The following is a 25,721-nucleotide window of genomic DNA, read 5'->3' as shown; positions in this document are numbered from 1 at the left end:
CGATGGTAATAATATGGGGCACATCGCCCCATGGCTGAATCAAGTTGAGTAACCGTGGTGACTCAAAGAACTACTACTGGGAGTCCATTCACCGAGTCGCGCGACTTGCTGCGACGACCGACCCCAAACACAAAGCGTGGCGACGTGACAAAGATCTCAACTTCCACTTCCGTTCGTGTTCAGAATATATTTTACATTAAATTACCATTACGTCATTGGTGGTGGTTGCTGCAGATTATTTTCCGTGGTGCCTGCCCTTTTCTTTTAAGCTGCATCAATAATAATGTGTTTGCATGGTGCGGTACTGCAGAGTAAGCAACCCAACAACTATATAGGTACCATATAGCAGCCACAGAATGGCTTGATCCATAATTTTATGACGCTCATATACCACTGACTGACTGACAACTCTGCCATGGTGGCTGCCCGGGCGGGTTAACAGCAAAGTCACACACAGTTGAACTTCGAGTAAAAATAAAGCTCATCATTTGACAAAGTGACTGCACAGCGCCGCCATACGGTATCATGCTAGAGACCAGTTCCTTCGCCTTTCGGTGGGTAACCGTATGGATTACTGTGCACAATCGCAATGGTTGTTGTTGAAAACATGCTGCGAAGTAGTGTAATCATGTACACAATATGGCTTATGGAAATCTGGCTTTCTCGCTAGCACTGAGTAAAATAAATAAATATTTCAGCAATAAATTCATTATTATCATAACATGGTTATCCGCCACACAACAATGAAACAGATGGGTTGATTAGTTTGAATACTTGACAATATTCAATATATTTTCTAGTTATCAATCAATATCAATTTTAGTGGCTGTTCGAACCCGTATGAAGTTGGTCATCAATATTAACTTCTTTTCTCGATCAGCCTAAATAGCTGTGTAGTGTCGGTAGCGGTTGTCTCAATTGGCTAAGAATAACACTACGCACCGCCTGATCCAGTGGTAATAGTCTACTAAACAGGTGACCCCTAATTCATGGTGTGATGCGGCTTTATGCATACCGTGCCTAGGAAAGAATGGCTAGGGGGGTCTAATAAAAACCCAACCGCAAACGGAGCCTGTGGAGTACCAGGACGCCCTCCACAGTATGTTGCCCTTACTGTGCAAACCGGATCAATGGTGCAGTGGACTTTGTGTTTCTCCGAGACGATCAGCTGCCCTTCTTTAGTCTCACTTGAGGCTAAATAAGGACGGGATTATAAAGATGTTGTTAATTAGTTTAAATTTTCACCTATATGGTTTCGCATTATGCGATTTACACAGTGTATTCTGTGTGTCCTCGCCTTTGGCGTTTTCCAATCGATACCGATCTGGTTTTGTTGCTGCTGTTCTTTGTTGTGCTGTTGTTGCGAAGAGATTAATCTTGCCTAGTTTGGGTAGTGGCTACGGTTAGGATTCCTCAGATCAATCTTCAGCATAAAAGAACAACAATAATCAATCTTTGCAGACTTATGCAAAATGGTACAGCCCAAGTGGCCTTGGTCTAAGAACCTTACTTCCGTAAGGGGAATTTCTATTTAGCAACCTTGTGAACCCGTTGTTTGCTATTTTCAGTAAACATGAAATGGCAAACTCGCATGTCATGCCTCGAGCCTGTGTACTTGTCAACAATGCAATAGTTGCTACACTCATCTTTGAACTAACCACCAGAGATGTATCCTATGTGCTATCACAATTGATGTAGGTATCTGTTGAAAATCTCAACAGGAAATACGTCTGTTCGGTTTATTTACATAACGAACCATCCCTTAAGGATGCTTTCGAACACGTCATCGCATACTGTACTTCAAAAGGCCTTCCGCTAATTGTAGGCAGTGATGCTAATGCCCACCATATCATCTGGGGCAGGTCAGACATTAACTTGAGAGGCTCTAGTTTGATGAAGTACTTAAGTAGTACAGATCTTGCATTACTTAACATAATCAACCGCCCAAACTTCATGGTATCTGCTAGAGAGGATGTGTTAGACATAACGCTTAGCTCTAGTAGAATTAGTCACGAGCTGACCAATTGGCATGTGTCAGATGAAGAATCTTTATCTGACCATCGCTACATCTTTTTTGAACATTTAAATTTTACTTCGCAAACATTGCGTTTCAGGAATCCCTGGTCAACTAACTGGGATCTTCTTACTGATTTGGTTGCGGTTAAATTTCATTGATACTCACCATCCATTTAAACTCCAAGTGATTTAGATGATGCCGTTAATACTACAACGACCTTCATCATGGAAGCTTTTGAAGAAGCATGCCCTCTATGGTCTGTGAAGATCACAAAAGGAACCCCTTGGAGGAACTCTGATCTAGCGAATCTCAGGAAATAATGTAGTAAGAGTTGGAACAGACGACGTTCGGCTGGTTCGGAGGCTTTCAGGTCGGCTCGCAAGACCTACAGGAAAGCTCTCCGGTCTGCTGAACGATCCGGCTGGAGAAACCTTTGTACAAATGTTTCCAGTTTGAGTGAAGTCAGTCGATTAAACAAAAAGAGGCGAATGACCGTTTCTAACGGTTAAAGCCTCTCAAATCAAAGAAAGGAAGGAAAGGTTAAACAAAACCCTTGCGAAATCTAAGGATTTCCGAGTGAACAAACTTCGTTTGCCACTGGATGTGTGAATATAATATCTTCGGATGAACCTGATGTCTTTTCTTGTAGTTGTGATTCCCAGGCCTCGGCTCGGAGTATTGTAACTATAGCATCGATTGAGTGGGCACTTAATAGCTTTGCGTCTTTCAAATCTTCTGGGGCAGATGGGATTTATCCTATTTTGCTTCAGAAGGGATTTGATTATTTCAAACATGTTTTGAAAAAAATACTTGTTTGCAGTTTTGCTACAGGGTATATGCCCAAATCTTGGCGAGATATTACTGTGAAGTTCATTCCGAAACTGGGTCGTGCGTCGTATGAAGAAGCAAAGAGTTTCAGACCTATCAGTTTGACCTCTTTTCTTCTGAAATGCTTAGAACGCATTGTGGATCATCACATCCGTAATGTTCATCTGGCCAACGTGCCTCTTCATGTGAACCAACATGCCTACCAATCTGGTAAGTCCACTGTGACTCTTTTACACAAGGTTGTTTACGATATCGAGAAAGCATTCGATCAAAAGCAATCATGTTTGGGTGTTTTCTTAGATATCGAGGGTGCCTTTGACAATGTGCCTTTCGATGCCATATTGGAAGCCGCACGGAGTCATGGTATATCTCCAATGATTTCCAATTGGATTCATCAAATGCTCAAAAACCGATATCTCTTCTCGACATTGCGTCTAGCAGGGATTGGGAAATTGAGTGTTTGTGGATGCCCCCAAGGGGGAGTCTTGTCACCGCTTCTGTGGAATCTCGTAGCAGATACGCTATTGAGGCAACTCAATAATAGCGGTTTTCCTACTTATGGTTTTGCCGACGACTACCTAGCATTGTGAGTTGGTATGTGTATCACCACCCTTTTCGACCTGATGCAAAGCGCCCTTCAGGTAGTTGAGGGTTGGTTTCACCAATATGGTTTTTTGGTTAATCCGAGTAAAACATCTATTTTTTTTCCGGAAAGGTGAAACCGTAATGGCGTTCGACCTTTGCGTCTCTTTGATTCTGAAATCTATGTGACTGAACAGGTAAAGTACGTTGGAGTCATTCTTGATTCCAAGCTTTTCTGGACACCTCACATTGAGTTCAGAATCAAGAAAGCTTGTATGGCCTTCGGGCGATGCCGGCGAACCTTTGGTACAACTTGGGGTCTAAAACCCAAGTATATCAAATGGATCAACACAACTGTTGTTCGGCCAATATTGGCTTATGGATGTCTTGTGTGATGGCAAAAGGGCGAAATGAGAACGATCCAATCAAAATTAGGCCATATCCAAAGGATGTGCTTAATGGCGATGTCTGGAGCGTTCTCTTCAACTCCCACGGCAGCGCTCGAAGTTCTCTCTGATGTTGCTCCACTACACATTCATCTCAAACAAGAAGCACTTTCTTGTACTTACCGTCTACGGGTACTCGGTCTACTAGAGGAAACTCCTGTGAACCGCACATCAACACACACCTCGCTGTTTCCACTTTTGGTGAATTGGGACAAAATTGTCCTTGCTCCAAGTGATCTTACAATTGCTTGTAATTTTCCATATAGGATATTTTCCACGAAATTCCCTTCCCGGGAAGAGTGGACATCTGGATATCTGAAAAAAGTATTTCAGATGGCATCTTATGTTACACTGATGGCTCCCTTCTCGAAGGTCGAGCAGGTGCTGGTGTTTATTCTCGTGAGCTAAGGCTGTATCAGTCTTATTCACTTGGTAGACACTGCACCGTTTTTCAGGCCGAAATCTTTGCTCTTATGTGCGGATTGCACCACTTCAGCAGCACGTAATGGGCAAAGTAATATACTTCTGTTCAGATAGCCAGGCTGCTATTAAAGCACTTGCTTCGGCCAACTCCAGGTCGAAGATAGTTATCGCTTGTCGAACTCAAATCGAGGAGCTGAATTCAGCAAACGCTGTTCACCTTCTATGGGTACCTGGCCATTATTCCGTCGCTGGAAATGAATTGGCTGATGAGTTAGCTCGCACAGGAGCATCACATGACTTCATTGGCCCTGAGCCAGCTATTCCGATATCGAAGTGTTGGGTAAAGCATCAGATTCACACCTGGGCTGCTACTCAACACAGACAATACTGGAATAGTTTGGAGTCATGTCGTCAAACCAAATTGTATTGTACTGAGCCATCTCCAAAGGTGGCGAAGTAGCTTACAAATCTGTCAAAGCAGAATTGCAGCATTCTGGTCAAAGCATTGATTGGCCACTGCCGACCAGGGATGCCATATATACAGATTTTTCTGTATTATACAGATTTTAGCGCATCGGTACAGATAGCGTTTATATGAAATACAGATTTTCATTTGTATGGGATACAGATTTCTCACCCAAATTTTGTATGGGATACAGATTTTTGAACGAGTGATACAGAAAATCATCTGGCATCTCTGCTGCCGACTCAGCTATCACATGGCGAATATTCAGCAAGCTGATTCATTTGCATGTGATAGCTGTGAATCCGATTATGGAACTTCGTATCATTTGATATGTAACTGTCCAGTTGTGCAACTGCGTTTCCGAGTATTCGGTAAACACTTATTAAGTGAAACTGACTTCAGAAGCCTGAATATTCAGGATATTCTGTTGTTCTTAACCCGCTGTGGTAAAGAGCTATAGGCTCTCTTTCGCTTTATGCGTTATTACAGTGCCCTTTTCAGGGCGCTGTTAGAACCCATTGTGGTACGCTTATGCGTTAGTATCCTCTTCCAGGGTACTTTTCCTATTTCCCTACCTGTCCTTATCTCCATCCTGATAAAATCATTTTTGAAGGAATCCTTGCAGAAGCCCGAAAGAATGTTAAATGTAATTCTTGAATCCAGGGCAAAATCCTCAGAGGAGTCAACAAATAGTTTTCAGAAAAATTGCACCTTCTGAGCAATTGTTGAAGTTTTTGAAAGAGTTACAAAAAAGAAAGAAAAACCTGGAGAATTCTTCAAAAGAACTTCTGGTGAAATACCCAAAGAAACATTCAATAACATCTTAGAAGGAATTTGTGGACAAATGATCACAGGAATTTCTGAGGAAATCTTTGTAAGAATGTTAATCAGAACTCTGGAGGAATTTGTAGAGGAGTCTTCGGAAAAAAATCTATGAAAGGTTCTATAAAAGATACTACCGGAGAAATTTCTGGAAGATTTTCAGGATAATTTATGAAGCCATTTATAATTAATTCATTATTTATTATTTAAGCTTCAAAGAAATTTGCCGACGCTCAGTGATTCCATTTGTTCAGAGATGTGGTCATAAATGATTTTCTTCGTTTTTGATGGGAAAAATAATTAAAAGTGACCAGAAGTGTGACGATTTTGGGAAGAATTATTACAGAAATATCTGATAAATACTCGGAGAAATCGTTGGATGAAACATAAAAATAATTCCAGACGAAATTGTTGAAAAAATGTTGGACCATTTCTAGAGAAATAACTGAAAGAATTATTCGAGTCATTATTTAGAAAAAATATGGAGGAAAAAGTATGAACATTGTTTTGTTAAAACTGCACAGAAAGTATAATATTTTGTTATTTTTTATTGTACAAGCGTTGAGTGAATGCTATCTAAAATGCCATAAGAAACTTGATAGAATGTGTAGGCGGCATATATAACTGGTATTCAATTAAGTTTTTGCCTATGAATATATTTAGTAGTATTTTTGGAGAAACTGTTCTGAGAAAGTTCCTTGGATGTGTTTCAACTCACAAAAAACATAAAAATATGGTTTCTTGCAAATAACAAAAATAAAACTGAAGAAATCACGATAATATTGTTGTATAATTTTAGTTTGTAAAAACATAGCTTTAGAAAGCTCATTCTCAAATGCCATTTAAACCTATAGAAGCGCTTCGTATACTTTAAATGATAGGGTATTGGTTCCCTTATTAAGCGTGTCGGAGGCGAATGACTTTTTGTTAAAACCTCTTTAATAAATAAATAATAATAATTGGGCATGTGGCTCTTATTTTCATCCTACGAAAAACAAAGGATTGAAGCGCTGTTTGTTTGGTTTTTTATTTTTGTATTTTTTGTTAGAAGTGAGCACTCATGAAAATAAAAAGAACGGAATCAATCGGTGCCGTTATCTTATCGCTTGTTTTCGAATAGGATGAATATGGGAGCATGAGATTACTGATAGCACACATACCCTATATGATGTTCAATAATTGGGCACTAGGGCAGTTCAGACTTTATACATGTCAAAAATTCAAAGCTCCCATATGTTCATTGCAATCCTTGGTGCAAAACTAGAGTCCTGTCAAATTTTCAGCCATTTCGGTGGTGATTTAATGGTGGCCCAAAAGCAAAATAGGTTTATATGGGATTTACTATGGAGAATTTTGAAAAAAGCTTCTCAGCACTGTAGAGCATAAACACATGGATGAACTCATAGGGTCAAAGTCAAATTGACTTCTTTAGACCTCAATGATGAATGTTGCCGAAGACCGCAACTAGTTTCGACTCACGAGACAGAAGTTATCAATCAATAATCATCCATGCATGCTTGAACAGAAGAACACAGCTCGATCGACACGCTTGACACGCTATCATAGTATGCGTGTTACCTTCTTGCACATCTTGTAGGACATCGTGTATAAAGATGCGCATGTGAGTGAGAATTTGTTTAATAGCTTTTTATCCGAATGCCGAAATAAGTTCCGGTCTTCGGCAACATTCATCATTGAGATCTAAAGAATTAAATTCGGCTTTGACCCTATGACTTCATCCATGTGGTAATGTTCTACAGCGCGGAGAACCATTTTCTAACATTCTCCATAGTAATTCCCATATAAACCTATTTTGCTTTTGGGCCACCATTAAATCACCACTGAAATGGCTGAAAATTTGACAGGACTCTAGTTTTGCACCAAGGATTGCAATGAACATATGGGAGCTTTGAACTTTTGACATGTTCAAAGTCTGAACTGCCCTATTGGGCACATTCTACGAGGAGAAAGATGGAGCGAAGATCGACTCCTGACTTGAATAAATCGACTCTCTATTTATATTACTCACGAGATACTTCATAAAATTGTAGATGTAGCCCAAATTAAACTCCTTGTATCGATTTTTTTTGAACACTTGCGAAAGTTGAAATAAAATAATAAAATCCCCAGTCATGATCTACTTCAAAAGGCCAAAACATTGTAAAGGTTATGTAACTATAGAATACTACTGCTTACATTCGTCATAGCCCTCAATAATGAAAGCAAACACACTCCGTCGGTAAATCACACAGCTCCCTTAAATCCCCCAAAGCGTAGCTTACAATCTTGCACGTACACCGGAAACGGCTCCGTCAATCACTCAATTATCATCTCCCACCAATTTTTTAGTTCAACAAATTAAATCAACTAGTTTTTGTTCTCCTAGTTTTTAGCTCACTCGTGCGTTCGAAGAACTACCACTCCACGACCACCACCCCCTTCAGCTCATATCAGCGAAAGAATTCACACGAACGGGACATCAAAACACATCGAACGTTCAAGTCACGTTTCATTCCGAAATGTCATACCCAGTCGAAGCGAGAAAAACAGGACAAAAAAGGACGACGAGGAGAACGACGACATGCGCCTGTGTGGTGGTTCTCGTGGTACTGCTTTCTGCTGCATGGGCAAACTGTCAAACTCTGAGAATATCCTTTCGTCCTTAGAAGGGGGATGTCATGGTATTGGTGTGTGACAGTCGTTGCCTCAAACAAATTTGTACACTCGAAAGTGGCATGTTTGACTCCCGAATTGTGGAGGCCACCCCGACTGAATGCAAAGCAGGGGATGTGGGGAAGGAGAAAACTAAAGTTCTAGCCCTTATGGGGGTGGACGGCTGACGGAATGTGTGTGAGTGTGCGAGTTCGCCACCGACTGCGACTGTTCTTATGTAACGCCTGCCTGCCTGCCGTCGTGACTGGAGTTTTTCCGGTGAGGGGGCCCGAAAATCGAATTCTGAATAAAGGGTTGCGATTGCGGATCGAATGTCGTTCTACTTTTGAACTGGGGCACACTCACTGGTGGGGCGACCCGTGTTTTCCAGTGGGGTGTGGGCCTCAAATTTCCTTGCTGGGGTGCGAGAACTGTACAGCGAGGAAGTACAAAAACTCTGCTCAAAACCTAATAGCGAAAGTTACACAATACTGCACCAATTCCAACCCAGGAAGCTAATCCTCCCGCACGGGCCGGGATGGTTCGTTGTTTTCCTATTCTAGCACATGGTCCACACGGGGCTTGAGACACGGCAGAAGTAAAAATGGCACACCAGCTCGAAAACTTTGCAAAACTACTGATACGGATATTTACCTTGGGTTCTGAAATCTGTTCTTATCGGACTCGTGCAACTCCTGGTTTGCGCTATGAATTGCAAGCGATAGCACCCGTATTTCACACTTTAATCACAGGAAACACTTAGCACCGTTCCTTAGAGCACTGGAATACGGAATTTCCGACTTTCTTCAAATTTCACACCGTCGAGACCGAAGAAAAGTAGTCGAACCTGCGAGGTTGTGTAACGATTACACAAGGTTTTCCAAAGCCTTCTTGTGGCCTGTGTGTCTGGTGATGAAAGGATATACCCAGTCTACGTACTGCCCACGAGTGGTGAGGGAAAAACTATCTGTGCTATGGAATGACAGCTCCAGAGTGGGTTCGCGATGAAAATTGCAGAGGAATTCTCACTCGCTCACTCACACCACACCATGTACATCGTACAGTCAGTCGGGCCGGGCAGGCGGTCTGGCAGTGCGGTCGTCGAAAGCATGGAAAACGCATTCGAGGGTAATTCGTTTGGTGAGAGTGAGAAAATCGGTGCTCACTGGCGAGCACAACAAGGAGCAAGGATATGGGTTTTGGATTACGTGAAAGCTAGTGACGTTTTGTCGTTGTTTGAGATAGGGTGACTAGAATCATTTATGACGCAGGAACGAATACGAAGAGGCATTTCGAATCACAGAGAGAAATTCTGTCGAATCCCCAAAGAGGGATTCTGTCGAATCCCCAAAGAGGGATTCTGTCGAATCTCCAAAGAGGGATTCTGTCGAATCTCCAAAGAGGGATTCTGTCGAATCCCCAAAGAGGGATTCTTTTGAATCCCAGAGAGGGATTCTTTCGAATCCCAGAGAGGAATTCTTTCAAATCCCAGAGAGAGATTCTGTCGAATCCAAGAGAGGGATTCTGTCGAATCCCAGAGAGGGATTATGTCGAATCCAAGAGAGGAGTTCTGTCGAATCCCAGAGAGGAATTCTTTTGAATCCCAGAGAGGGATTCTTTTGAATCCCAGAGAGGGATTCTTTCGAATCCCAGAGAGGGATTCTTTTGAATCCCAGAGAGGGATTCTTTCGAATCCCAGAGATGGATTCTGTCGAATCCCAGTGAGGGATTCTGTCGAATCCCAGAGAGGGATTCTGTCGAATCCCAGAGAGGGATTCTGTCGAATCCCAGAGAGGGATTCTGTCGAATCCCAGAGAGGGATTCTGTCGAATCCCAGAGAGGGATTCTGTCGAATCCCAGAGAGGGATTCTGTAGAATCCCAGAGAGGGATTCTGTAGAATCCCAGAGAGGGATTCTGTCGAATCCCAGAGAGGGATTCTGTCGAATCCCAGAGAGGGATTCTGTCGAATCCCAGAGAGGGATTCTGTCGAATCCCAGAGAGGGATTCTGTCGAATCCCAGAGAGGGATTCTGTCGAATCCCAGAGAGGGATTCTGTCGAATCCCAGAGAGGGATTCTGTCGAATCCCAGAGAGGGATTCTGTCGAATCCCAGAGAGGGATTCTGTCGAATCCCAGAGAGGGATTCTGTCGAATCCCAGAGAGGGATTCTGTCGAATCCCAGAGAGGGATTCTGTCGAATCCCAGAGAGGGATTCTGTCGAATCCCAGAGAGGGATTCTGTCGAATCCCAGAGAGGGATTCTGTCGAATCCCAGAGAGGGATTCTGTCGAATCCCAGAGAGGGATTCTGTCGAATCCCAGAGAGGGATTCTGTCGAATCCCAGAGAGGGATTCTGTCGAATCCCAGAGAGGGATTCTGTCGAATCCCAGAGAGGGATTCTGTCGAATCCCAGAGAGGGATTCTGTCGAATCCCAGAGAGGGATTCTGTCGAATCCCAGAGAGGGATTCTGTCGAATCCCAGAGAGGGATTCTGTCGAATCCCAGAGAGGGATTCTGTCGAATCCCAGAGAGGGATTCTGTCGAATCCCAGAGAGGGATTCTGTCGAATCCCAGAGAGGGATTCTGTCGAATCCCAGAGAGGGATTCTGTCGAATCCCAGAGAGGGATTCTGTCGAATCCCAGAGAGGGATTCTGTCGCATCCCAGAGAGGGATTCTGTCGAATCCCAGAGAGGGATTCTGTCGAATCCCAGAGAGGGATTCTGTCGAATCCCAGAGAGGGATTCTGTCGAATCCCAGAGAGGGATTCTGTCGAATCCCAGAGAGGGATTCTGTCGAATCCCAGAGAGGGATTCTGTCGAATCCCAGAGAGGGATTCTGTCGAATCCCAGAGAGGGATTCTGTCGAATCCCAGAGAGGGATTCTGTCGAATCCCAGAGAGGAATTCTGTCGAATCCCAGAGAGGAATTCTGTCGAATCCCAGAGAGGGATTCTGTCGAATCCCAGAGAGGGATTCTGTCGAATCCCAGAGAGGGATTCTGTCGAATCCCAGAGAGGGATTCTGTCGAATCCCAGAGAGGGATTCTGTCGAATCCCAGAGAGGGATTCTGTCGAATCCCAGAGAGGGATTCTGTCGAATCCCAGAGAGGGATTCTGTCGAATCCCAGAGAGGGATTCTGTCGAATCCCAGAGAGGGATTCTGTCGAATCCCAGAGAGGGATTCTGTCGAATCCCAGAGAGGGATTCTGTCGAATCCCAGAGAGGGATTCTGTCGAATCCCAGAGAGGGATTCTGTCGAATCCCAGAGAGGGATTCTGTCGAATCCCAGAGAGGGATTCTGTCGAATCCCAGAGAGGGATTCTGTCGAATCCCAGAGAGGGATTCTGTCGAATCCCAGAGAGGGATTCTGTCGAATCCCAGAGAGGGATTCTGTCGAATCCCAGAGAGGGATTCTGTCGAATCCCAGAGAGGGATTCTGTCGAATCCCAGAGAGGGATTCTGTCGAATCCCAGAGAGGGATTCTGTCGAATCCCAGAGAGGGATTCTGTCGAATCCCAGAGAGGGATTCTGTCGAATCCCAGAGAGGGATTCTGTCGAATCCCAGAGAGGGATTCTGTCGAATCCCAGAGAGGGATTCTGTCGAATCCCAGAGAGTGATTCTGTCGAATCCCAGAGAGGTATTCTGTCGAATCCCAGATAGGGATTCTGTCGAATCTCAGATAGGGATTCTGTCGAATCCCAGAGAGGGATTCTGTCGAATCCCAGAGAGGGATTCTGTCGAATCCCAGAGAGGGATTCTGTCGAATCCCACAGAGGGATTCTGTCGAACCCAGAGAGGGATTCTGTCGAATCTCAGAAAGGGATTCTGTCGAATCCCAGAGAGGGATTCTGTCGAATCCCAGAGAGGGATTCTGTCGAATCCTAGAGAGGGATTCATTCGAAATGAATGTCGTCACGAAGGGTAGTTGAACAATGTTTTTTTTTTATTAATTCGACCTGCTTATATATTATTACCCGTAATGGATCCTCTCAGCTAAATGAGTTTCATAATTTTTCAAACTGACAATTCCTTAGCAATTCAATCAGAGCTAAAAACAAACACTATTAAAGGCTTTACCCATCGGTCTGTGCCATCGGTCTAGCCCAGTTCTACCACCACATCAGAATTCATGATTCAACAATCACGTGAAGTGAATGAAAAAAAAAGCACGAGAAAAAAAAACGAAACATGATAATACTCCCATCAATAACGCTACTGCTGCTGGTGGGAAAAATTGTCCCCATTAAGTATTCACCAGGTCACCCCTGACCTGTCGTCATCGAATGTGGCGGATGGTCTATCCGGGGAGTATTCCACACTGCCAGTAGTGGAGAGTTGATTACTAGCGGAACTTTTCAAAAAGGTCTGTTCGACATTCGAATATTTTCCAGAGTAATAACTTAGCTCCTCTCCAGTAAGTATTGATCAATGTTAAGTGCTCGGAGTTATTGCAATTAACAATCAGAATGGTAGCTGAAGTATAGCTGTATTTAGTGTAATTGTATTTCAACCTTGGTTCTCAAACCTTAAATTGCAATGAATAGGAAGACATAGTATGGAAACCAGTGGTATTGAAAATATTATAAAAAATGCGTCACTTTTTTTCATTCTTCTCAATTTTTGGAATATTCGACCCAAAACTTTTTCCATCGAAATATATTTGTAGTTGACTTCTTGTTCAATTTCTCATTGTTACTTGAGACTTTTTTGAAAATGTATGCTAGACTTCCTGTTCCATGGCAGGCGTTGAAGTGTCCTACTTATGGTTTCTCTTTCATCATTATACCTACCACCCACTGCAATGTCACTGTCGGAATAATGCATAACGTGATAGATACTTAAAAAAACCATGCTGATCGTAGAGAGACAGTACTTCAATGAAATACGGCACACACAAATATAAACTGGACCAGAAACAAGGTACATCTAATAAAAACAAACACCAACCACCAGATTGTGGCAGCTAAGTAGCTTGTTTACCAGCACGAGTACAGAATGTGCGGGTGGTGCAACGAATCGAATGCACAAATGAACGTATTGATGATGATGACGGTGGCGATGATGATTATGATGATGATTAGCCAACGAATGATGATGGTTTCGTTAGTTGAAAATCAATAATCGATTGCCGCCAGGAGCAGCAGATAAACGGTAGGAGGCCAGGTAAGCCTAGGTAGGCAGTTGCAACATAACCGAAGCGGCACGGTCCTACTTATTATTGTTATAGCGCTTAGCAATGGCTTATTATAGTAGTGTGATGGATGTTGTAGTTGCATTCTACTACATGGTGGTCGTATAGTCGTTAGTGGTGGTTAGGGGGTGGAGGGACAATTGCTATGTGGTACGCTCGAACTAGGAATTATGGCGCCATGGAGCGCGGTTCATGCCTGGATCTAGGATTGCAAGGATTGGAACTACGTGGAATGATGCAGATTTTGGGGTTTACTATTTAGTTAGGGGAATGTTGATTCATATATGTTTGTAGTTGGTTGCCCCTTTTGAGTGTTGTTGAGAACATTTATTCAATAAAATTTATCATAGTTAAGTTGCTCACTTATTGCATCTCATGCTTCGTAACCAATGCTCCGGTTCAGCCGCAGTCGCTATTATCCTATATTCTTAATGTACAGTACACTGTAAAAGATTTATTAAATAATGTTTTTCTGAAAATTTGTTTTTTTTATTTTTAATAACTTGAAGATAACAAAAATGACAAAAATAACAATGATCTTTCAAAGCCATCGCCAGAACCAGAAACGGATAAAAAAGCTGTTTCCCTCCCCTTCTAGTTACTGTCGAACAAATGCAGCTCAACGTTTTTCGCCGATTTATTGTAATTTCTCAAAAAAGTTTGCTAAATATTGATGTACCCATACAAATCAGCGCAAACTTCATAAATATCTTTGTTTTTTTTTCTTTTTTTTTCATTACTGCATGAATATAAGCAGGAGTATCTTACCTTAGTATTATTAAGATACATTGACATCCACGCAGCAATGCGTGAACTCTCTGCCAACCATATCCCGCCAACACTCAGATATCCACATGAATTAGTGTAGACGCAAAGGTATATTCGGTCTGCCGTTGGTACTAATGTGGCCTGCGCCAACACTCACACTCTGAAGATGCCGGCTAGTCCGTAGTTCGTTATGTGAGTATATCTAATCTTTCGTCCAGAAATTTCTCCGTGAAAACTTTTCCAGAAACTTTCTCAGGATTTTCTGAAGACATTCATCTTAGAATCCCTTTCAGGATTCGTCGTGAAATTTATTTCTTATTTCTTTACGGACCTTTTCTTGAAATTCTTGAATTCTCTGAATTCTACCGTTAGTTTCTTCTGGATTCCTGTCATGATTTTCATTCCTAAACTACTTCCCGTGGTTCCTTGCGAAAAGTTGTGCAAAAAAAGCAACCTTTTCGGTGTAATTCACTATTTTATTAATTGTATTACGGAAGAATATCGAAAATTTATTCGGGCGAGAAAGTCTGGGTGAGCCTACGCAAATGCAAGAGAAATTCCCGGTGAATTTTTATTTGCTGAAAATCCGAGAGGTAGTTTGGAAGAAAACGCGATAGAACTTCTGAAGGAAAGCCCGCAGGAAGCTCTAGGACCGGTGGTGCTGTAATGGTAAAATCAGAGCTGGTTACTTAACGTTTCCAAATTCTATATTGGTACGCCCCTATTTACTTTGTTGTAAAGTACACCGGAGCTAGTTGAAACGGATGGGGTAAGAAGAAATAGAGGATTAATATAATGTTATCTAATCATGATAAACAATTTCAATGCCGTATCACATGGTTTTTTGGATCAAACGATCTGTTGATACAAGATTTTTTTTTCCAAATTGTACATATTGAAATCCTTTTCAAAACATCTCGTTTCGGCGTTCCTTAATCATCGCAGAAGTTCAGCTAGAATTCTTTCACCGATTTCTCCAAAAAATCTTCTAGAATTTATTTCTTCCCATGTTCTTCTTAAGAATTTTCTCCGCGCAGAATTTATCACAGCTTCTACGGATTTTTTGTCGGAAGAAGGTTCTTGCAGATTTTTCTAAAATAATTTCTGCGAGAATTTCCTTCAGGAATATTATCAAAATTTCCTTTAGGAGTGTCTCTTTGGAATTTCTTAGGGAACTCTTTTAGAAAGTTCTTAAAAAAAATCTTCTATGCATTTCCCCATAAGTTACTCCAAGATTTATTCAAAGGTTCATTCAAAAGATGCAATTGCGGAACAAAAAAAAAATCACAGAGATTCGGGGTTTCTTTCTGAAATTCCTTCAGGGGTTTCCTTAAATATTTTTCCCAGAAGCTCTTTCAGAAGCTCTTGCTGGAATTTTTCCAGAAGATCCTTCAGGAATTACTCTGTATATTCACCAGCTGATGAGCAGCAGCCACGAACCGAATATTGTGGCGTACTATTGTTGATTTCTTATCCTTATTGTGGCGTTTTACGAATACATCTATCCAGAGATTCTCTCAGGCATTTGTTTCGGATATTCCTCCAGAAGAATTCCTACAGAGATTCGTCTGGAAGTTTTACCAGAGGCTTCTCCAGAAATTCTTCCACAGTTTGCTTAGGATTTATTCATACTTTTCTTTAGGCATTCTTTCAGACATTTTTCTGGTGATGTATCAGAAATTTATACAAAGAATTTTTCAGCAATTCCTGCTGCTTACATCAGAATCTATCCCTTAATGTTTTCCAAGAAAATTGTCAAGAAAGTCTTCTGCAAATACCTGTTTTTTTATGATTCCTTCAAAAATTTTATTTACTTTTCAGATTTTTCTTCTGTAGTTCTCCAAATGGTTTTTCTAGTATGTTTTATATTGGGATTTTTGCATATCTACCCTGTCAGAAATTATACATACACTCCCGTTCAAAAGTTTGGGGTCACCCCCTCAAAAACATGTCATTTTTTTAGTCCCATATCTCCGCCAATTTGCGTCCGATTTCAAAACCCTAGGTTTCATACAAAAGATAATAAGTCAAAGAAACTTTGAACATGATTTAAAAGAAACTTTTTCAAAAAAATTTATATGTAAACTTAACCCAAAGTTGCCAAATTTTCTAAAAAATGAATATAAACTTACGGCAGTGTCGCTGGAAGTTGGGTCGACCAAATTTTAAGATGAGAGCGGTAATATGACCCATTTTCTATTAGCTTTCAACTGCTTTTTACAGAACTTAGCTAAAAAATCTAGAAAAAAAGTTATTAAGTAAATTATTCCTTGATGTCATCGACCAAAAGTTTGGGGTCACCCCTCAAAATGCTGTATCGGCCAAAAGTTTGGGGTCACTATCGTAAAACATGGAAAAGTGATTTGTTCATATCTTTGTCATCTTTCATTCAATTTTAATTCTTCTTACATACAACATTTTTGAAAAAGTTTCTTTTAAATCATGTTCAAAGTTTCTTTGACTTATTATCTTTTGAATGAAACCTAGGGTTTTGAAATCGGATGCAAATTGGCGGAGATATGGGACTAAAAAAATGACATGTTTTTGAGGGGGTGACCCCAAACTTTTGAACGGGAGTGTATGTATATATATATATTAATAAATTATACATATGTATATATATATATATATATATATATATATATATATATATATATATATATATAAGTTATGGTTGCTTCCCACCAACCAAACAAACCGAACATCGTAAACGACCAGAATAGTCAACACCATCAAGTAAGGAATCTGCAACGTCAGCAGGTGGAGCTAGAGAAGGAGCTGCAACGACTCCGCGCGCATTTCTACGAAGAACAGTCTACAGCACCGCAACCGGACACCACCACGAGGCACCACAACGCGATCCAATAGAGTGTGCATACTCAGCAAGTAGCTGGACAGGGCTCATAGGTAGTCAGGGACTCAGGATAGGTATAATAAATCAGTCTAGAGTCAGAGCTCTAAGTGTGAAGTTCAATTTTGTGTTTTTTTAAAAACCTCTATCCGCAGCCCCGTTTTATAACTGGCTTAGTGCGGTAGGATACAGTGGTGCAGTGATAATTAAGTGAGTGCGTTCGTGGAATCGTCGACGAGGGAATATCGACCGACGAGGAAACATCCCCAAAGGAATATTGGAGATTTGCAGCGAACTCCGGAATTGTCACCACCCACGGACCTGATTGCTGACTCCCATCATCACCCGCGCGACGGCTTATCGCGCAAAAATAAGGTTAGTAACTTAGTTAAGAAACAGTGAAAAGTGATCCCCACCAAACATAAATGAAACGATAAAGAATTTTGAAATAAGGCGCAGTCGAGATAAAAAAAGATTATTTTAACCAAATATAAGTGAAACGATAAGGAATTTTGAAAAAGGCGCAGTCGAGATTATAAGGTTATAATCGATAAAAATATCAAAAAGTGATTTGAAAACGGACAAGCTATTGGAAAGTGCGTGAAAATTACGGTGAATGCAGAATTTTAGTAGTTAGTGAATACACATTTTCCCAGTAATCCTAAAATTTTAGTGAACCAAAATCTCAATTATTCCATTTTATTTTTCTGAAAAGCGTGCGAATTTTAGTAATCAGTGAATACACATTTTCCCAGTAATCCCAAAATTTTAGTGAACCAAAATCTCAATTATTCCATTTTATTTTTCTGAAAAGCGTGCGAATTTTAGTAATCAGTGAATACACATTTTCCCAGTAATCCCAAAATTTTAGTGAACCAAAATCTCATTTATTCCATTTTATTTTTCTGAAAAACGTGCGAAAATTACAGTGAATGCAGAATTTTAGTAATCAGTGAATACGCATTTTTCCCAGTAATCCCAAAATATTAGTGAACCAAAATTTCAGTTAATCAAAAATTGAGATTTTGAAGAAAATTTAAGCGAACCAGGATCTCAGTTGATCTAAATTGAGATTTTGACGTAAATTTTTTGAAAGCCGACTTTTTAAGTAAAATCTAGTATACTGCATGTTCACCCGAACAATGTCGATGGAACTACAGCAATTGGTGGATGAGCTGATGGCAAAAATGGAGCAACAACGGCTCCAGATTTCTGCCCTTGAGGCCTCCCGAAACCAATTAAGTAGTCCGTCACAACAAGCTACTGTGGCAGTTGAGAAAAGGTTCGATGGTTTCAGTGTACCTGATCCCATCAAACTTATTCCGACTTTCTCGGGAGAACCGGCAATGTTATCCTCCTGGATCGACTCCGTCGACCAGAAAATAGCGTATTGCCAGGACACTATAAACGACCAAACCACTGTGGACAGAGTAATGCCACTCTGGACTGGTCTCATCCGAGACAAAATTGTCAAAGATGCAAATGATGTATTAGTCAGAAACCAAGTAAAAAACGATTGGAATGAAATAAAGCAGGCCTTAAAGGATGAGCTCGGAGATAAACGTGACTTAGCTACGCTAAGTACAAAAATAGCTCAGCTGAAACAAGGCAACCAAGATCTGACTTCATATTATCAGTCATGCAAGAAGTTAAAAGCAGACATAAATGCTAACCTTCTTGCAAACGACGATACCAGACCGTGTGTCAAGATCTTAATGGTTAACTACGAGGCAATGATAACTAACGCATTCATTGACGGCCTTCCCGACCATCTCTCGTCTTTAACACGAATTTATAGGCCCAAAAACCTGCAAGAGGCTTATGAAGGAGCCTTAGAACAGCATTTGGCCAATCAGCGGAGACGCGAAAAATTGTCAAAATTTCATGACTCAAACACTTCAAGAAATCTTAACAGTAATTCGAAAGGTTATCCCTTTGGACAAACCGGGCGTGGGTATAATGCTCCACAACCCCAAAACAGACCCCAAAATTCAAACCCCCATAATTCGAATTCATCCCAAAATAATCGCTTCATTCCCCAACAAAAGCATGCCAGTAACTTTATCCCACAACACAACAATCGCTTCAGTCCACAACCTGGCCGACTCCAAATTAAACCAGAGATAATGTCGCAACAAACTAGACAATATCACTCTAATTTAAATCACCATGAATCCGTTCAACCCCAGTGCGAACAACCAGATGTTACTGGTTACGACACCCAATGTTGTAACTGCGAACCAAGTTACGGTCAGATGACAAACGATGAACACCAAGCTAACATTCCGGTTGAAGAGAATTCGAATTCCGATTCACCTGTCAATGCTGAAAACCTAAATTTTCATCTGGGACTGGACATTCCCCAAGAGGAATGACCAACAACTTCCTTCCCTATATCGTGATACAATCACCCAAATTTGGAGAGATTAAATTGCTTATTGACACTGGTGCCAATAAAAACTACATCTCACCGAAATTGGTCCCATATAATTCCATTAGATTAGGTGCTCAACATAAAATTACTAACATAAGTGGAACCTTCTCTGTGGATAAATTCACATATTTTAATCCGTTCGTAAATTTCAATAAAAACCTCCCATCTCAAAAATTCTTCTTATTCGACTTCCACAATTTCTTTCAAGGAGTGATAGGATACGAATCTTTAAAGTCATTGAGAGCTGTTATCGATACGGCTAAGGATACCTTGAGAATTGGATCGATAGAAGTCCCACTCCACAAAAAATTCCCTGAAACGATAAATATAAATGCAAACGAGACCAAGGCTATCTTCATGCCAACGTCCGTTTCGGACGGAGATTTCCTTTTCGGAAATGAGGTCAAACTGCTGAAAAACGTCCACATTTTGGCTGGACTCTACACCAGCAAGAATCATCGCGCTGAAATCCTCATTCACAACTTCAGTAATGAATCCCAAGAAGTCAGCCTTGGTGATGTTCTTAACGTGGAGCTTAATAATTTCGAAGTCACTTCCCCACAAAAGTCGGATTCTAACAAAACGGAGTCTTTAAACCAACATATTCGTATGGATCACTTAAATTCAGAGGAAAGGACAGAACTAACAAAGGTGCTTGGTAAATTTCAAGACGTGTTTCACCACGGAAATGAACCTTTAACCTTTACAAGTGCAATTCAACATGAGATCAATACAAGGGATGAACTTCCCGTATACACAAAGTCGTATAGATACCCCTTCTGTCACAAAGAAGAGGTACAACGACAAATTATGAAAATGCTCGAACAAGGAATCGTTCGACATTCAAGCAGTCCATGGTCTTCCCCAGTATGGGTAGTGCCAAAGAAACTAGATGCTTCTGGACAAAGGAAATGGAGATTGGTTATAGATTATCGAAAGTTGAACGAAAAAACTTTAGATGATCGTTACCCGATCCCCAACATAACGGACATTCTAGATAAACTAGGAAAATGTCAGTATTTTTCAACATTGGATCTAGCTTCTGGCTTCCACCAGATAGAGCTAGCAAAAAAGGATATTCATAAGACAGCTTTTAGTGTCGAAGGAGGACACTACGAGTTTCTCAGAATGCCCTTTGGATTAAAGAACGCTCCCGCCACATTTCAAAGAGTGATGGATAACATCCTCCGAGAACATGTCGGTGTGATTTGCCTGGTGTACATGGATGATATCATCATCTATTCAACCAGCCTGCAGGAGCATTTGATAAATATATCCAAAGTAATGGAGACTCTTCGCAAACACAATCTGAAAATTCAGATTGATAAAAGCGAATTTCTCCAGAAGGAGGTAGCCTTCTTAGGACACATAGTTACTCCTGAAGGAGTAAAACCCAATCCGGATAAAATCAAAGTTATCCAAAATTGGCCTTTGCCAAAAAATGAAACCGAACTCAAAGGGTTCTTAGGAACCATGGGTTACTACCGAAAATTCATAAAGGATTTTGCTAAAATTGCAAAACCTTTAACCCAGCAACTACGTAAAGGCGAAAAGATCACTCATTCACCCGAGTTTGTATCAGCCTTCAATCGTTGCAAAAATATCCTGACCAGTAGCCATGTGCTTCAACGTCCGGATCTTTCGAAGCCATTTGTGCTCACCACAGATGCTTCTAACTACGCTATAGGCGCGGTTTTGTCACAAGGGCCCATTGGGAAAGACAAACCTATAGCCTTCGCGTCACGTACGCTGACGAAAAGCGAAGAAAAGTACTCTACAATTGAGAAGGAACTTCTCGCTATCGATTGGGCGTGCAGATATTTCAGACCATATCTGTTTGGTCGGAAATTTACTTTATACACGGATCACAAGCCGCTGACTTACGCCTTGAATATGAAAACATCAAATGATAGGCTTATTCGGATGAAACTGCGACTTGAACAATTCGACTACGAAATTCAATATCGCCCCGGAAAACAAAACGTCGTCGCAGACGGTTTGTCTCGTCTTCACCATGAAATAAATATTAACCCGGCAATAAATGCTAACGAACAAGAATCATTATCATCATCCAGCGACGAAGATAAATCTGATGACAATAACGATAATGATGACAGTGATAGTGGGACCGTCCACTCCAGCTCATCTGATGCAAGTGACTTGATCAAAATGACCTTACGACCAATTAATGTCTTCAAAAATCAAGTTTTAATTACAGAAGGGCCAAGGAACGATGAATCGTACGAGGAAATTTTCCCCTCTGTATTCAGACGAACCATCACCAGAGCAACATTTGGATTGGTGAACGCCATAAGTATCTTCCGAGACTACATGCATCCGACCCGAACGAGTTGTATCCTATGCCCAGAAAAATGGTTAAAATGGATACAATTAGCTTATAAAAACTATTTTTCCCGTAATAAATCCTTCAAAGTTGTACTCACCCAGTCTATTTTGCAGGATATTCTTACCGAAGAGGGACAAGACCAGATCATCGAGGAAACGCACGACCGCGCCCACCGCGGAATCGAAGATAATTACAAGGTGATCTCTGGAAAATACTTCTTCCCAAGGATGCGGAACAAGGTAACAAGTTTCGTTAACCTTTGTAATACTTGCCTTCAAAACAAATACGAGAGGAACCCATATAAAATTAAATTCGCATACACCCCAACCCCTGCTAAACCTCTCGATATCGTTCATATGGACATCTTCATATCCAGTCCAAATATCTTTCTATCCGCAGTGGATAAGCTATCTCGATTCGCGATGCTTATCCCTGTCAAGTCAAGGTCTATTCCGGACATTAAAAGGGGTCTCGTTAAATTACTCACGACATTTAGAACCCCAAAGATGATTGTGTGTGACAACGAAGTCGCTTTTAAGGCAATAGAAATACGAGGTCTCCTTCAGAGGCTTAATATAGAAATTTATCACACACCGTCAGATCACAGCGAAGTGAATGGTATCGTGGAACGATTCCATTCAACTTTAAGCGAGATCTTTAGGTGTATTAAACATAAGTTTCCCGATCTTTTGAACAAAGAAATATACAAAATAGCGACGGAACTGTACAACACAACCATACATTCGGCAACTCAACTAACGCCCTTTGAAGTATTTTTCGGATGCAAAGATGGCGACGAAAGACCACTTGATCTCCCAAAGATACTTGAAAATAGGGACGAACTCTTTGATGAAATTATTCAAGAATTAGAAGCGCGTCAGAAAAAACAAATTGATTCTCGTAATAAAACTAGGGAGGACGACCCAATTTTTGAACCAAATCAAGACATTTTTGTAAAAACTTCCGGCATTCCTAATAAAAGAAAAGCTAAATTCAGAAAACAGAAAGTTAGGGTCAACAGGAGGAAAACACTGATAGATTTCAGAGATATTAAACTACACAAAGGAAATTTAAAAAGGAAAAGGAAAGCTTGAAAGATAAAAGAATCTGTCCCCTCCAATCTTGAATTGCCTAATCGAAAAAAAAAAACCCATAATCGTACTAAATCCATACTAACACACTAACTTTAACTTTACAGCTAATATGTGCTTCGATCATTATATACAGTATAATTCCATACACATTGGCAGACTCATTTTTGAATGTTATAAACATAGGAAATAACCCAATTGTCGAAATCAAAATAACCAATTGTAAGATACAAACCGGAAACATAAAAATCATACACCCAGTGAAGCTAGATAGAATTGAGGAGAGCATGGAAATTATAACGAATTCATTCTATAACAAACTAACAAATACTAACAACCCCTTACACGAAGTGATCAAGTTCAGGATTAAGAAGCTATATGCAACTCTCTATGGATTGAAGCCACAGCAGGCACGTCGCCACCGACGATGGGATTCACTAGGCACCGCGTGGAAATGGATAGCTGGATCACCGGATGCGCAGGACTTACACATCATCAACTCTACCATGAACGAGCTTATTAACCAAAACAACCACCAATACAAGATAAACGACAACATCAACAACAGGATTACGCAGCTCACGATAACCGTTAACCAAATAGCTAACTCCCTCAACAGTAAAAACAAGGCAAACCTGGATGCCTTAGATGCAGTCACAACAATGTTAAACGTCGACGTCATCAACGAGCTATTGGACAACATTCAAGAAGCCATCACCCTCTCAAAGATCTCCATCAGTAACAACAAAATTCTATCTACGCGGGAAATTAACATCATCAAATCAACCCTTCAAGACCAAGGAGTACTCATCCACTTCCCAGACGAAGCACTTCAATTCGTTACCCCGAAGGTTGCTGTTAGAAACGGTGATTTACTGTACATCCTTAACGTTCCACAGCTGGAATCTACAACATCGACAATCACAAGGATCTACCCACTCATCGTGGATAATCAAATAATCAGATCATACCCAAGCCACATCATACGGCATGGTAACAAATTATTCACGACCAGAAACCCAGAAGATTTCGTCCAAAAATCAACATTCATCACAGAGTTTGAGGACGACTGTATCCGAGCCATCATATTTGGAAAACAGTCACGATGCAGTTCTATTTTCCAAAACGAAACCACCCAACAACTGGTAAACGAGAACACCCTATTAATCTCGAATGCCGTCAACCACACCTTGGAAACAAATTGCGGACCAGATACCAGAAGAATCACCGGAAATTTCATCATCAAATTCAACAACTGCACCGTCAACTTCAACGGCCAATCATTCCGAAGTTCGGAAACGTTCATCGACACCGAAGTAATCAACAATGCATTTCACAACAGTTTAATGGAATGGAGTCTTCATAAACCACACGACATAGCAGAGATCAGCAATACTGCAGTTAGTAACCGGCAAAAATTGGACCACGTATATCTGCAACAAGACAGTCTACATTTCAAACTTTGGACAACGTTCGGAGGAATTTCGATATCAACCATACTTGGATTTTGCGGTATTTGCATCATCATCAAAGTCATCGTGAAAAACATAACCAACGGACCGGGACGTTCCGTACTTGAGGAGGGTTCAGTTATGGTTGCTTCCCACCAACCAAACAAACCGAACATCGTAAACGACCAGAATAGTCAACACCATCAAGTAAGGAATCTGCAACGTCAGCAGGTGGAGCTAGAGAAGGAGCTGCAACGACTCCGCGCGCATTTCTACGAAGAACAGTCTACAGCACCGCAACCGGACACCACCACGAGGCACCACAACGCGATCCAATAGAGTGTGCATACTCAGCAAGTAGCTGGACAGGGCTCATAGGTAGTCAGGGACTCAGGATAGGTATAATAAATCAGTCTAGAGTCAGAGCTCTAAGTGTGAAGTTCAATTTTGTGTTTTTTTAAAAACCTCTATCCGCAGCCCCGTTTTATAACTTATATATATATATATATATACATATATATATATATATATATATATATATATATATATATATACATATATATATATATATATATATATATTTCAGAACTATACTAGAACTTCTCCAGATGTATCTCCAGATGTTTTTCCAAGGATAACTTCAGATTTTTATGAGAGATTTCTTCAGGGATTCCACCAGCTCCACCAGTTGCTTTATCTGCAATTCTTGCAGAAATTTTTAAGCGAAGCCTTTAGAAATTCCAACAAGATTTTTCCTCCAGTGCCAAGCAATTATCCCTAGGAATAACTTCCAGAGCTTCTCCACTGGTTTCTCATGATTTTTTTTCTAGGAACTAAGGAAATAGTGAAAAAAGTTTTCTCAACTATTCTTCCAGGCATTCATCCATAAATTTCTACAGAGATAGCTTCAAAAATTGCTTCAGAAACCGTTCTGGAATCCCACAATTTCCAAGAATCACCAGGAGTTTTTTAAAAAGATTCTTCTGGACTTTAAAAATTAATCTTGAGGTTTTCTTCCGAGAATCCGTCCAGTAATATTTTGTTAAATTTCTTGAAGAACTTCTGATAAAAAAAAATCCCAGAGGGATATCTGAAACATTTCCTGTGAAAATCTCAAAAGGGAACGTCCATAAATTAAATTACGTTACGCACAAGTTGTCCATTTTCAACTCCCCCATATGTCACACTTTTTGTATGAGACCACTGAAATTTTTGTATGTATCGTCACACTTTACTGAACCTCCCTCCCCCTAAAAGCGTGACGTAATTTATGGACGTTCCCAAAGGAATCCTAGGACATGTTTGTGGCGGAACATCAGAAGAAATTTCTAAGAAAAAATCTTTGTAGGAATTT

The 25,721-nt window shown here is 40.8% G+C and overlaps 2 protein-coding genes across 14 annotated transcripts in view; one reads left to right on the top strand and one right to left on the bottom strand.

Moving 5' to 3' along the window:
• LOC109427547 (protein NDRG3) overlaps positions 1 to 25,721 on the bottom strand; it is a 224,282-nt gene that overhangs the window by 179,178 nt on the left and 19,383 nt on the right. The window contains exon 1 of one of the 12 annotated variants that reach the window (XM_029852605.2): positions 8,891 to 9,381. The exons of the other annotated variants lie outside the window; for them this stretch is intronic. The gene's annotated coding sequence lies outside the window, so the exon portion shown is untranslated. Of the gene's footprint in view, positions 1 to 8,890; positions 9,382 to 25,721 lie in introns of those variants that run through there. 12 annotated transcript variants of the gene reach the window in all.
• Positions 16,838 to 24,812, top strand: LOC134287662 (uncharacterized). 2 transcript variants are annotated; one of them, XM_062850050.1, is made up of 3 exons: positions 16,838 to 17,419; positions 21,939 to 22,064; positions 23,024 to 24,812. In XM_062850050.1, exons 2-3 carry the CDS (start codon positions 22,053 to 22,055, stop codon positions 24,704 to 24,706), a joined length of 1,695 nt encoding a protein of 564 aa, XP_062706034.1. In that variant the 5' UTR covers positions 16,838 to 17,419; positions 21,939 to 22,052; the 3' UTR covers positions 24,707 to 24,812. The 2 variants fall into 2 exon arrangements, with proteins under 2 accessions (XP_062706034.1, XP_062706033.1); XM_062850049.1 differs by lacking the exon at positions 16,838 to 17,419 and having other exon boundaries at positions 19,370 to 22,064.

This window comes from Aedes albopictus, chromosome 2 (genome assembly GCF_035046485.1).
Source record: "Aedes albopictus strain Foshan chromosome 2, AalbF5, whole genome shotgun sequence".
Lineage (NCBI taxonomy): Eukaryota > Metazoa > Arthropoda > Insecta > Diptera > Culicidae > Aedes > Aedes albopictus.
The sequence above is the reverse complement of the archived record's forward strand: the minus strand, read 5'-3'. Positions and strand labels throughout refer to the sequence as shown.

Excerpts from the sequence above, each read along its gene's own strand:
- LOC134287662 (XM_062850049.1), top strand. The coding sequence starts at position 19,416 with ATGACCAACAACTTCCTTCCCTATATCGTGATACAATCACCCAAATTT. Across the intron at positions 22,065-23,023 it reads TCCCAAGGATGCGGAACAAG|CTAATATGTGCTTCGATCAT; the intron begins GTAACAAGTTTC and ends TTAACTTTACAG.